This window comes from Artemia sp. Qi Xiang Cuo, chromosome 9, assembly GCF_049724085.1.
Source record: "Artemia sp. Qi Xiang Cuo chromosome 9, ASM4972408v1, whole genome shotgun sequence".
NCBI classification, from domain to species: Eukaryota; Metazoa; Arthropoda; class Branchiopoda; order Anostraca; family Artemiidae; genus Artemia; species Artemia sp. Qi Xiang Cuo.
The window spans coordinates 46,812,242-46,826,611 of NC_142802.1; the positions used below are offsets into that span (position 1 = coordinate 46,812,242).

The 14,370-nt window shown below is 34.0% G+C and overlaps 1 protein-coding gene across 1 annotated transcript in view; it reads left to right on the plus strand.

The window, feature by feature from the left end:
- The window catches only part of mTTF (mitochondrial transcription termination factor), a 47,053-nt gene extending 33,298 nt beyond the window's left edge, over nt 1-13,755 (plus strand). The window contains exons 5-7 of the mRNA XM_089095001.1: nt 156-252; nt 1,073-1,226; nt 11,881-13,755. Coding sequence (XP_088951127.1) covers nt 156-252; nt 1,073-1,226; nt 11,881-12,304 — 675 coding nt within the window. The 3' untranslated portion in view covers nt 12,305-13,755. The remainder of the gene's footprint in view (nt 1-155; nt 253-1,072; nt 1,227-11,880) is intronic.
- The last annotated feature ends 615 nt before the right edge of the window (nt 13,756-14,370 follow it).

The following is a 14,370-nucleotide window of genomic DNA, read 5'->3' on the forward strand; positions in this document are numbered from 1 at the left end:
GATAGATCAAACAGTAGTTAAATTTTTAAACGGTTTTTGAAGCTAAGTATAAGGATTGATATTTTTTTAAATATTAAAACACCATGAATAAATCATAAATCAGTTTAGCACCATCCTTAATGCAAATATTTACCCTCTAGCATCTCAATTTCTAGGTTACAAAACAAGATGTAATGGATCAGATGGACAGTAAGCCGTTCCTTATCAGCTTTGGGTTTGGTGTGCTCAAAGGAAAAGTACTCTTACTAAAAGGTAACTTCAGTCTAAGCTTAGTTTCTTTAACTATAACCCTATTGCATTAGTTTTTTTTACGTCTTATCATTTCTTCTCTTTTTTCACATCTTTTTCTTCTTTTTTTTGGTAAGGAACGGTGATTTGATGATTTTGGTTTCAGACTGACTATAGTTTCATGCGTTAATGTTAGTTAGCATTGACATTAAAAAATATTTTTTTCATCAGGGCATTTTAGGAATATATATCGGCTATGGAAATTTTCCATCAAAGAGATTTGAAGCAACATCCTACTGCTAACTAGGAAGGCAGCTCTAATCACTGAGCGATGTCGGCCCACTGATATTTTTTCCCTAGAACTTATATTTTCAATTTAACTCTTCTGTTCACTCTAGTAAATGAAAAAAATCTAGTACACCTGAAGTTTGTTTAGTTTATTATGACGTACATCCATTTCCAAACTTAGAAAGTTACGGAAATACAGTTAATTTACTGAGTAAAAGAAAGGGAAAGAACAGTTTCTCAACTAAATTATTCAATAAAGTAGAAACATATTTGCTACCTAGTTTCAACCTCACTCTTGTAAGCGGATGTTTTACTTTTGTAATCCATGCAAGTTGTAACCATATTTTATATTTGCACATGAATAATCTTGATGATGACGTCGGTGATATGTGGTGAAAAATGCTCCTTCCCTATATCCCTCTCTTTCGCTTTGTCTCTTTCCCCTTTCTCCCTTTCTCTCTGTGTCTGTGTTCCTCTGCCTCTCTCTTAATTGCCTTGTCAAACAGGCTATTCTTGATTATTTTCAAATAATGTTATTTTATTTTTTATTTTGCAGATTTTGGCTTAAATCCGAGTGATATATGCGCAGATCCTTGGGTTCTTGGGCACACTGAATTAAATTTAACAGAACGAATAAATATTCTGAAAAAGTCTGGAGTTCAGAAAATAAAACCGTGGCAATTAAGATGTTCTGTCAAGAATTTAAGAAGGTAATTTATATAGTTTTTTTTCTTCTAATTTTGAATCATTAATATAGTAATAACAAAGCCTGACCAGAAGATCTTAATGTGGGTGTTGGATTTTCATTTATGAGAGCTTGAAGAATTAGATATGGTAACTCCTCTGTGTTTCGTTTTATTTGAATAAGAATACAATAAAGATACGACAGAAAAGGAGTAGGCCTTGAACAACTAGCAACAAACATGTTTTTTATAACATTCGATAGAGAAACACCATTCGCGCTTATTAACATATCCAAAATCGGCATCGCTGCTTCTAGATGAAATGGGTCAAATTCACCCTTAAAGTGCAGAGGAGGGGAAAAATGGCTAAAAGTTCATTATGCGATAACGCTTTAGAAATAGATGTCTTCCATGGGGTTATTGGGGTCGTATATTAAGGAAATGAATGTAAAAAATGGCCCATTACTTGTATAAAAGGTATATTTTTGGAAATTCTTCTTTAGCCTTTAAGTTGGACGGGTTATCTCCAAAAACAATGATATTCCCTATTTTAGCGAGTAAGGTGTCCTTTCTAGGGGTTTCTTGGTCGTAAATAACAAAAAAGAAAGGACTTAGAACTTTAAAATCTGACACCTATGCTATCGAGTGGCAAAAGCAAAATATGAAAGTCGTAATAATTAAAAATAAGACCGGCAGTACCGGGGTTGGTAACAGGTAACAGAATTTGGTGCCATACTTGTCAAGTCTGCCCTCGAAGTGCGAGAGGGTAGCGGAAAAAAAATCATGAATATTTGTTTGAAGAAATAACTTTTATTTCTATCGGCGTCGTAAAAAAAGGAACAAAGGAATGTGAAAATACTATCAAATAAATTTAACATGTTCCAGTGGCTTGATGTTCTATCAGTATCAATTGAAACCCGTAATTAGTCCTTCAACTTTGAAATTACACCAGTCACTACTACTATTTTCTATTTACTGGAAACAGAACAGTCAAAATCGATGGAAACAGATCAGTCAATGGAGACAGAGTACCCACAAGGAAAACAAAGTACCCAAACCCTACAGTGTTTTGACAGATATGGTGGAGGACCTGGAACAAAAGATCAGACGCATATCAGACGTGGGGAATTTAACTGAAGACAGGTGCTGTTTACTGCAGATCTTCGATTACCCAAGAAGGAATCTTTATCAACAAGTAAAAATAAAAATAAGGCTAGGTTTATTCATATACTCGGTGAAATCTTATGTGAAAGGGGGATCGAAGTTATTCACAGATAAGGCGACTGGATGTGAAGATTGTTAAAACTGCTGTTGAGAAGTCTAGTATTCTTCCTATTGTGCTAGTTGGTGATGATACCGACTTATTCGCTCTTTTATTGTTTCATGCCAGGTGCGATTCCAACAAGATATATTATTCTCCAGAAACAAAACACAGTGGTAATAATTGTTGCGTGTGACATGCACATGATGTAAAGTAGCTTGGGAATAGAACTCTGCAATTTCTTACTATCCTGCCACGCATTACTTGGCTGCAACACCACTTCCCATACACTTGGTGCTGAAAAATAAATGGCTATAAGCACATTTAAGGAAAACGAGGCGTAAGAGTGATGAAGACCTAAACTCGGCTCGCTATCGTATCTTCCAAAAGAAGGTCTCAACATCCGCCAAATTGATGCATCCTCGAGATTCGCCATCCGCGAGTGCACTGGGAAGTTCTATTCGCTGTGTGTCTATCATCAGGTCCAAAATTGAATGAAAATAGCAGTCTCAACCCTCTTCAGTGGGAATTTAGGTGCAAAGAAACAGTATTGGTTCTGACGATGACCGATCTGTCTTTGGCCCCATTGAAGCTTCTGAAAGTTGTGAAGTGTTCCTGTAAGCCGAATAGCTGTGACTCGGAAAGATGCTCATGCAAGAAGTCGGGTCTGGGTTGCTCTGTAGCTTGCAAATAATGTAGAGGGATGTCCTGCCAGAATGCCATGGAACCTAAAGACGATGACACTAATTTTTGGAAATTTTCTCTTTTTATGTTTGACAAAGTGAAAATAATTGAAACCAAAGCTATATAGTTCATTCCCTAATCTTTATATTAATTGATTTTGCTACATTGTTAAATGAGCCATACCTTATATATCTTGAAGCCTTGGATTTTTTCTGTCTTGAGCAGGGTATTCGATTAATTTGTTTTCTACGCATTAGTTCCGTCAATTCATTCCTTTTTCCCTAATGTACGATCAAGAAAACCCTGGAAAGCACTTCTTGCTAACTAAAATAGAATATTTCGTTGATTTTCGGACTTAACCCATCTCACATCCAATTCTAAGGAGGAACATCCCTTTCTATATATTATCACGACGACCATAGAATAACTCCATAGAAGACATCCCTTTCTATGTACGGTATTATCACGGAATGAACTTTTTAGCTTTTCGCCCCTCCTCCGTGCTTAATAACCAAATTTGACTCATTTCGCCTCTGGGTAGGGATGCCGATTTTGGATATGCTAATAAGCTCATTTTTCTCTATCGAACGGTATTAAAATCATTTTTGTTGCAATTTGACCAAGGTCTAACCGTTGACTGTACTAAAGTGGTGATCCACAAGATAGGTTTTCTTGTTTAGAAATAATTAAAGCTGCCTTAAAAGGAGAAAAATATTCTTCTCGTTAAAGTGAATGGTCCTTCTGTGATTTTTCTATACGGTATTGCATTCCAATCGCAATTCCAGCCCATAACCTGAGTAGTTGCAGCTAATTTTGAAATGAAAAGTGCTGCGATGGAAATATTGCAATGATCTGAAGTTGGTCAGTATACGTGGGGTGTGTGTGTGTCTATTTTTATGTTTGTAAAAGAAAAGGTAGATCCAATCTTAATTTTAAGAAATAATTTTGTCCATTTGGATACAGTTTGGTCACAAGAAACCTCTAGAAAATTAAAAAAAGTGGCCTAGACGTGTTTTTTGTTTTTCACTTTTTTTTGTCAAATATTTGCTACCATTTCTGACATTTTGTCGCTTATTCTGTAAGCAATCTTGCACACGTTACTATTATTCTCCATGACCACACTGCCTTTTCTATGACGAAATCAATAAGAATTCCAAATAGGGATAGGTCCTTTTATTAGACAGTGAAACGAAACACCAACTGTTCTTGAATTTTTTTTTTATATACTGAGTTGTGAACTTTCTAAGTCAATGGACCGGTAACCTGCTTTGACATGCAATTTCGAAGAAACTTGTACCACCTTTACTCAACTCAGTATATATAAAAAAAAAAAAAATTCAAGAACAGTTGGTGACCTTTTTAAGTCAATGAACCGGTAACTTGCTTTGACCAGGAAGTGATTATTTTGTTTAGTATAAAAGCAGTTTGTTTTAATTTTGATATGTTAGTAACTCTACTGATGATGATGACCGACTGTCTCATCGAAATATTTAGAGTCTTTGTTTTGTATTTTCGTTTCACTGTCTAATAAAAGGACCTATCCCTATTTGGAATTCTTATTGATTTAATCTTGCACACATAATGCAAGGTGTTTAATATTATTTAATATTAATTTGATATTATTTAATATTAATTAATTAATAATATTAATTTAATATTAATATAAATTTAATATTAGTATTATTTGAAACTGAACTTGATTTTCGATCTGTTCAGCTTAATAGAATAAGATATAACCCAAGCTTGTTCTTTTTATGCTAAAAGTTTAATCTAATGATTCGAGATTTATTTTTTCGACCTCTTTGATCATAGTGGTTTGTTGATTTAATTGACTTTGAGCTTGTTTTGGTTTATTAGCCTTAGCTTCTGATTTTAAGCATCTGTTTTGAGCATTTTTTTTTTCTTCCTTTTTGTTTCTAGTGGGAGTGTCGCTGCAGAAAGAAGCATTGCCCGATATGGGTTCTAAATGAATGAGTATTCTAACTAGGCATATTAGAGAATCTTTACGTTAATTTGACTTTTTATCATTTAGTATTGTTAAGCATAAATAAGGCAACAGTGGTGTTTAATGTAATAGTACCACTGTCACCATAAACCACAATAATGGAGTTTATGTCTGGCTCGGAACCAAGCACTCATTTCCCACAAATACTACCTCATTACATTAAGAAAATTTATATTTATTGGATTTTCAGAGTCACTTCCAGTTTAATTGTATCTAAGATTTTACGGTGAAGATTAAGAGGTTTTATTCAAAGATTTACGCTTTTGAAGAGTTTGCGGCTGGGTGTCTTTATAACCTGTTAGGGAAAACACTCATTTGATGATGGTAGTCTGAGTGATTGTAAGTAGAACAGAACGAATAAATATTCTGAAAAAGTCTGGAGTTCAGAAAATAAAACCGTGGCAATTAAGATGTTCTGTCAAGAATTTAAGAAGGTAATTTATATAGTTTTTTTTCTTCTAATTTTGAATCATTAATATAGTAATAACAAAGCCTGACCAGAAGATCTTAATGTGGGTGTTGGATTTTCATTTATGAGAGCTTGAAGAATTAGATATGGTAACTCCTCTGTGTTTCGTTTTATTTGAATAAGAATACAATAAAGATACGACAGAAAAGGAGTAGGCCTTGAACAACTAGCAACAAACATGTTTTTTATAACATTCGATAGAGAAACACCATTCGCGCTTATTAACATATCCAAAATCGGCATCGCTGCTTCTAGATGAAATGGGTCAAATTCACCCTTAAAGTGCAGAGGAGGGGAAAAATGGCTAAAAGTTCATTATGCGATAACGCTTTAGAAATAGATGTCTTCCATGGGGTTATTGGGGTCGTATATTAAGGAAATGAATGTAAAAAATGGCCCATTACTTGTATAAAAGGTATATTTTTGGAAATTCTTCTTTAGCCTTTAAGTTGGACGGGTTATCTCCAAAAACAATGATATTCCCTATTTTAGCGAGTAAGGTGTCCTTTCTAGGGGTTTCTTGGTCGTAAATAACAAAAAGAAAGGACTTAGAACTTTAAAATCTGACACCTATGCTATCGAGTGGCAAAAGCAAAATATGAAAGTCGTAATAATTAAAAATAAGACCGGCAGTACCGGGGTTGGTAACAGGTAACAGAATTTGGTGCCATACTTGTCAAGTCTGCCCTCGAAGTGCGAGAGGGTAGCGGAAAAAAAATCATGAATATTTGTTTGAAGAAATAACTTTTATTTCTATCGGCGTCGTAAAAAAAGGAACAAAGGAATGTGAAAATACTATCAAATAAATTTAACATGTTCCAGTGGCTTGATGTTCTATCAGTATCAATTGAAACCCGTAATTAGTCCTTCAACTTTGAAATTACACCAGTCACTACTACTATTTTCTATTTACTGGAAACAGAACAGTCAAAATCGATGGAAACAGATCAGTCAATGGAGACAGAGTACCCACAAGGAAAACAAAGTACCCAAACCCTACAGTGTTTTGACAGATATGGTGGAGGACCTGGAACAAAAGATCAGACGCATATCAGACGTGGGGAATTTAACTGAAGACAGGTGCTGTTTACTGCAGATCTTCGATTACCCAAGAAGGAATCTTTATCAACAAGTAAAAATAAAAATAAGGCTAGGTTTATTCATATACTCGGTGAAATCTTATGTGAAAGGGGGATCGAAGTTATTCACAGATAAGGCGACTGGATGTGAAGATTGTTAAAACTGCTGTTGAGAAGTCTAGTATTCTTCCTATTGTGCTAGTTGGTGATGATACCGACTTATTCGCTCTTTTATTGTTTCATGCCAGGTGCGATTCCAACAAGATATATTATTCTCCAGAAACAAAACACAGTGGTAATAATTGTTGCGTGTGACATGCACATGATGTAAAGTAGCTTGGGAATAGAACTCTGCAATTTCTTACTATCCTGCCACGCATTACTTGGCTGCAACACCACTTCCCATACACTTGGTGCTGAAAAATAAATGGCTATAAGCACATTTAAGGAAAACGAGGCGTAAGAGTGATGAAGACCTAAACTCGGCTCGCTATCGTATCTTCCAAAAGAAGGTCTCAACATCCGCCAAATTGATGCATCCTCGAGATTCGCCATCCGCGAGTGCACTGGGAAGTTCTATTCGCTGTGTGTCTATCATCAGGTCCAAAATTGAATGAAAATAGCAGTCTCAACCCTCTTCAGTGGGAATTTAGGTGCAAAGAAACAGTATTGGTTCTGACGATGACCGATCTGTCTTTGGCCCCATTGAAGCTTCTGAAAGTTGTGAAGTGTTCCTGTAAGCCGATTTGATCTGACTCAGAAAGATGCTTATGCAGGAAGTCAGGTCTGGTTTGCTCTATAGCTTGCAAATCATGTAGAGGGATCTCCTGCCGGAATGCCATGAACCTGAAGACGATGACACTAATTTTTGGAAATTTTCTCTTTTTATGTTTGACAAAGTGAAAATAATTGAAACCAAAGCTATATAGTTCATTCCCTAATCTTTATATTAATTGATTTTGCTACATTGTTAAATGAGCCATACCTTATATATCTTGAAGCCTTGGATTTTTTCTGTCTTGAGCAGGGTATTCGATTAATTTGTTTTCTACGCATTAGTTCCGTCAATTCATTCCTTTTTCCCTAATGTACGATCAAGAAAACCCTGGAAAGCACTTCTTGCTAACTAAAATAGAATATTTCGTTGATTTTCGGACTTAACCCATCTCACATCCAATTCTAAGGAGGAACATCCCTTTCTATATATTATCACGACGACCTCAATAACTCCATAGAAGACATCCCTTTCTATGTACGGTATTATCACGAAATGAACTTTTTAGCTTTTCGCCCCTCCTCCGTGCTTAATAACCAAATTTGACTCATTTTGCCTCTGGGTAGGGATGCCGATTTTGGATATGCTAATAAGCTCATTTTTCTCTATCGAACGGTATTAAAATCATTTTTGTTGCAATTTGACCAAGGTCTAACCGTTGACTGTACTAAAGTGGTGATCCACAAGATAGGTTTTCTTGTTTAGAAATAATTAAAGCTGCCTTAAAAGGAGAAAAATATTCTTCTCGTTAAAGTGAATGGTCCTTCTGTGATTTTTCTATACGGTATTGCATTCCAATCGCAATTCCAGCCCATAACCTGAGTAGTTGCAGCTAATTTTGAAATGAAAAGTGCTGCGATGGAAATATTGCAATGATCTGAAGTTGGTCAGTATACGTGGGGTGTGTGTGTGTCTATTTTTATGTTTGTAAAAGAAAAGGTAGATCCAATCTTAATTTTAAGAAATAATTTTGTCCATTTGGATACAGTTTGGTCACAAGAAACCTCTAGAAAATTAAAAAAAGTGGCCTAGACGTGTTTTTTGTTTTTCACTTTTTTTTGTCAAATATTTGCTACCATTTCTGACATTTTGTCGCTTATTCTGTAAGCAATCTTGCACACGTTACTATTATTCTCCATGACCACACTGCCTTTTCTATGACGAAATCAATAAGAATTCCAAATAGGGATAGGTCCTTTTATTAGACAGTGAAACGAAACACCAACTGTTCTTGAATTTTTTTTTTATATACTGAGTTGTGAACTTTCTAAGTCAATGGACCGGTAACCTGCTTTGACATGCAATTTCGAAGAAACTTGTACCACCTTTACTCAACTCAGTATATATAAAAAAAAAAAAATTCAAGAACAGTTGGTGACCTTTTTAAGTCAATGAACCGGTAACTTGCTTTGACCCGGAAGTGATTATTTTGTTTAGTATAAAAGCAGTTTGTTTTAATTATGATACGTTAGTAACTCTACTGATGATGATGACCGACTGTCTCATCGAAATATTTAGAGTCTTTGTTTTGTATTTTCGTTTCACTGTCTAATAAAAGGACCTATCCCTATTTAGAATTCTTATTGATTTAATCTTGCACACATAATGCAAGGTGTTTAATATTATTTAATATTAATTTGATATTATTTAATATTAATTAATTAATAATATTAATTTAATATTAATATAAATTTAATATTAATATTATTTGAAACTGAACTTGATTTTCGATCTGTTCAGCTTAATAGAATAAGATATAACCCAAGCTTGTTCTTTTTATGCTAAAAGTTTAATCTAATGATTCGAGATTTATTTTTTCGACCTCTTTGATCATAGTGGTTTGTTGATTTAATTGACTTTAAGCTTGTTTTGGTTTATTAGCCTTAGCTTCTGATTTTAAGCATCTGTTTTGAGCATTTTTTTTTCTTCCTTTTTGTTTCTAGTGGGAGTGTCGCTGCAGAAAGAAGCATTGCCCGATATGGGTTCTAAATGAATGAGTATTCTAACTAGGCATATTAGAGAATCTTTACGTTAATTTGACTTTTTATCATTTAGTATTGTTAAGCATAAATAAGGCAACAGTGGTGTTTAATGTAATAGTACCACTGTCACCATAAACCACAATAATGGAGTTTATGTCTGGCTCGGAACCAAGCACTCATTTCCCACAAATACTACCTCATTACATTAAGAAAATTTATATTTATTGGATTTTCAGAGTCACTTCCAGTTTAATTGTATCTAAGATTTTACGGTGAAGATTAAGAGGTTTTATTCAAAGATTTACGCTTTTGAAGAGTTTGCGGCTGGGTGTCTTTATAACCTGTTAGGGAAAACACTCATTTGATGATGGTAGTCTGAGTGATTGTAAGTAGGTTATAGATAAATAATTCATTACGGTGCGGAAATATTTGGAAAGGGGAGTTGATTTAGAAAATAAAAGCTCTAAGCATTAAAACACTCTTCGAATGGCAATATCTTGCACGAAGTTGTCTTTAAAATCTTCTTGCGGGGTGACCTTGAAAAGTGGTGTCCCTTGGCGGAATGATACCCTCGTTAGTGATATAGCGTTGCATCTGATAGTGAATATCGGATTTTATTTTGGTGGGCTTATTTAGGACGGACCAATCTCCTCTTGTTATTCGTTATCGGCTTCCTCCAGATCCCGTTAAGGAGCTTTTTCCCTAGAAAAAAGAAAAGAACAAAAAAATGCTTCATTTATAAAAGTAGAGTCACTTGAATAAAGAATGCCAAGAAGCCCTATACTAGGGATTGTATAGGACACTCCAAGTATATAATACTATTCATTAAATAAAATATTACAACGGCTTTTCAAGATATAACACGGGCTCTTTAATTAACAATATATATATATATATATATATATATATATATATATATATATATATATATATATATATATATATATATATATATATATATATATATATATATATATATATATATATATATATATATATATATATTTTTATATATATATATATATATATATATATATATATATATATATATATATATATATATATATATATATATATATATATATATATATATATATATGTATGTATGTATGTATGTATATATACTAAATTTCTTGAGAGATAACAAGAAAAAGAACTATTAACGGCAAATAAGGGCATCATAAATTGTACCATATCTGGCAGTGGTTTCTTAGTAGCCCATAAAAGATGGACCCCTCAACCGCATCAAACACACTCTTGAATCATACTCCACACAATGGGAAGAACATTACGTGTTGAAAAACCAGAGCGCGTTGAAATCATCCGTGATATCCTAAATTGCCTCTGATTTCTAACACTGTAGCTATGACACTTTGCTACGGTTATTGTTGTATAATGTTTGCAGTCATAGATAAATAATCGACCGAAGAGCTAGAAAAAGATTGGTGCTTAATGCTCACTCTTAATCTTAGAAGCGGATCACCAAGCATTAAAGTGACGGATAGGCCCAGGCTTGTGCAAAAGCTCTGTTTGACTGAAGGGTCTGAGGAGTTCTTACTGCTTGACTGTCTGCTCACTTAGCTTTTTTCTTCTTTTTTTGTAGACCTGAGAAGGATCAGTGGCCTCGATATTGAAGCTGAAATTCCTTCCAAAATTTTTATAATATAGAACATAGCGATATTAAAGGTTAAAAAATTAAAGACGGTTAAAGTTTTGGCTCATCAAGAATAATGCTGAAACACGAACGTTTCGAAAAGTTGAACATTTTACTGAGAAATTTTATGAGAATAGTCTTAGGACTTTGCTTTATTGTGTATCAAGGAAGAGGCTGAAAAAAATATGGTTCGACCCAACTGACTAAGTAATGAAAAAAAAAGTTAAGACAGTTAGGCTACGGTTTATGGAGAAGGAACGGTGAGCTGTAACAAATTTCGCTGTTTGGCATTCAGATGGGGTCAAACAAAAAGCTGGACTTCCTCTAATGGAGTGGGAAGAACTTTCAAGAAAATATTCAAAGGGAGTGGGAACTTTATGGGAGGGAGCTGAAAGGAGAGCACCGAATAGAATGGGGCTAAAGAGGGGCATGTGTAGTTTGGAAAGCTCCAGGTGACTTGGTGCTAAGATGAGTTGTTAATTACAAATGTAAATTACATGTTGAAAGATAACCTAATCGAGGAACAAAATTTATTTCATCTTTGGATTTAACGTTTTGAAGCAGTTTTAACGTTTGTCTGGCCTTGGTAAAAAAAAAACTACGGAAATGGAGACGAAACTTTTTGGAGCTCTTGCCCCCTTTAATGCTAATAAACCCGGTTGTTTAGTGTTATAAACAGAGAACATTAATAAGAGTTTTTACCCAAAACCGCCTATAAATGCTTTGCTGATTTTTCTTATTCTATCAGATTAATTATTTAATTTTTTTGTAGATTTATCGCTACAAGTTCAGCTGCTTACCAAGCTCGAAGTTTGTATCCGGACCTGAGAGAATATTTTAAAGAGAAACTAAACACAGATGAAACCACAATTCATATAATGTTGGAGAAAGTTCCGCAGCTGAATCAGCATACTTATTTTGAGAAAACAGATGAACTCATTGATTTCTTGTATGAACAAGGATTTACTTCGAACCAGATTATAAGTGGCCCAAAAATCCTAACTTTTTCAATTGAGAAAATACGGGAAAGGATAGCGCATATTCGTAGACTTGGATATGAAATAAGTGATGTTCCGAAGTATTACTTTTTTTCGGACACATATCATTTTAAAAGATTGTGTGAGAGAATACAAGCTGCTGCGATGGATCCTAGTCTTAAAATTGGCAAGTCTCGTCGCTCGTCCTCTTATGCTTAGATTCTTTTTGGAAAAAGATAGCATATATCATAATCTCTATTTGAGGTTATACATATATCATAATTTCATAACCGCAAATATCAATATTATCATAAAGCATTGGTGAAACCATATTTGGGTCCACGTAGTCACATATTTAACGTAAAAAGAAGACATTCTAAGTCAGCTACGTGAAAAAAAGAATGCGAATTTAGGCCCAAACTGCACAATCTCTTATATATTTGAAATTATTTTGTCCAAAATTTTATGCTAAGATTAGGTCCCTGTATTTCAGGAGGAGGGGGAGTGCCAAATACCCTCGCATCTCTGTGAAGTTTGAACCATACATTGCAAAGAAGAAAAAAAGGAGGGGGAGGCTATTCTACTATAGATTAATTTGGGACTACTTCTATCAAAATTTGGTAAGACCGTAAACGAGTCAAAATACTTATTTTGATTGTACAAGTTTTTATCCTTGTTATTACCCCTCCCCTATGGTTCTAGTGCCTATTTGTGTCCCCTTCAGTTGTGATAATTGTACACATGGTTGAAACCATCATTAGCAGCAACTTTCATAGAAATCGAATATTATAAATAAACTGAGAGTATATTTTCTTAAGTTTTATTTTGTTTGAGCAGAAACGGTCTTGGAAAAAATATAAAATAACAAAGTCGAATTTTTATTGTCAATATTCAGCATGTTTTCTGCAACGGTTGAACTACAATGGAACCACATATGAGGGAAGGTTATAGGCCAATACTGAAATCATTAGCAACAAAACAAAAGAATTCACAATTTTTTGGTGATTTGAGAAAATTTGTTCATAACAACTGCTTGCGATATTGATCAAAGAAATGGATGATTGTAAGATCCTTGTAAAGATTATTGACAAACCATTAAGGAATTGTGGGTTCTGTGGATCATGCTATAAAAAGGTTTATACCGAAACTGCGTTTCATAGTGAGTGGTAGCTTGAAATAAATTTTTATTTCAATATGAAGTATTTTTTCCATAAAACAGAGGAAAAACTGCGTAGCGTTGGGAGTGAAGTTTTGATGCTTTGATTTTTCACAATGTGTGTTTTATAGTTTAAATTCTTTTTTTTTCTTTTTTTTGCCATTATTTTTTTCTATCATTAATTTCAATTATTATTTTTCTTATCCCATTTTTTCATTTGAATTGGTAAGATGAATTGGCATGCATAATATCCAACCGGTCGCTTTTTCAAGCATCTTTTTGCTTTAGTGCGACTTGTTGTCATACTGAGTTTTTTTTTGCATTAATAAAAATGTCTGAATCCAAAAAAAAACCTTTCTTTTATTTCTATTTCAGATCCTGGTTGTTTCTGCAATAAAGATCTGTTGTTGGTTCTGATATTCCACCTAGTGCTTCAACTTCGATGATTTGTTATATTGTCACCCTTTGGATTAATCCTGCTTTAGTTCCAATCAGCAACAGAACCAATACTATGATTAATAATCAAAACCAATACGTTAAATCACTTGTAAACAAACCAAAAAGTTAAATCACTTTGAGTATTAAAGAAAATAACAACGCCCTACCATGATAGGGAGGAAGATCTAAAGAAGAGCTAATTAACCCTGTTAAATCTGTGAAAACAAGAAAAAACACAAAAAAAGTAACTAGTAAAAAACTAGTAAAAACTAGTAAAAGTAGTAGTAAAGTAAAAAAAGTAAACACAAAAAAAGACCAGCAAAGTTATGAGAGGAAGTATATTTGCGAATGTTGCGTCTGCATAGACAACATGGCTTTTTTTCAGCCCTTAACTTTGATTAATTTTTCTTTCCTTAGCTTCGCTGGCCTGAAATTCTCTTTTTTAATTTCTTTCAATCTTTAAAAAATATAATAACGTTGCTGAAATGGATACTTTCAACATTCAAGAATAAACTAAACCTTAAGTTTTGGGCAAATCGTAAATGGGCGTCAGAATATGAGGCTGTAAGAATGGCAAGCGACTTACATATTTCAGATAGTTCGTTGTAACGATGGAACTAGCCCAAGCATTTGCATAACTCCGAAAAGGAGGGAAAGAAACCCGAAAAGGGAGGAGTCTTGACAAAAGTTG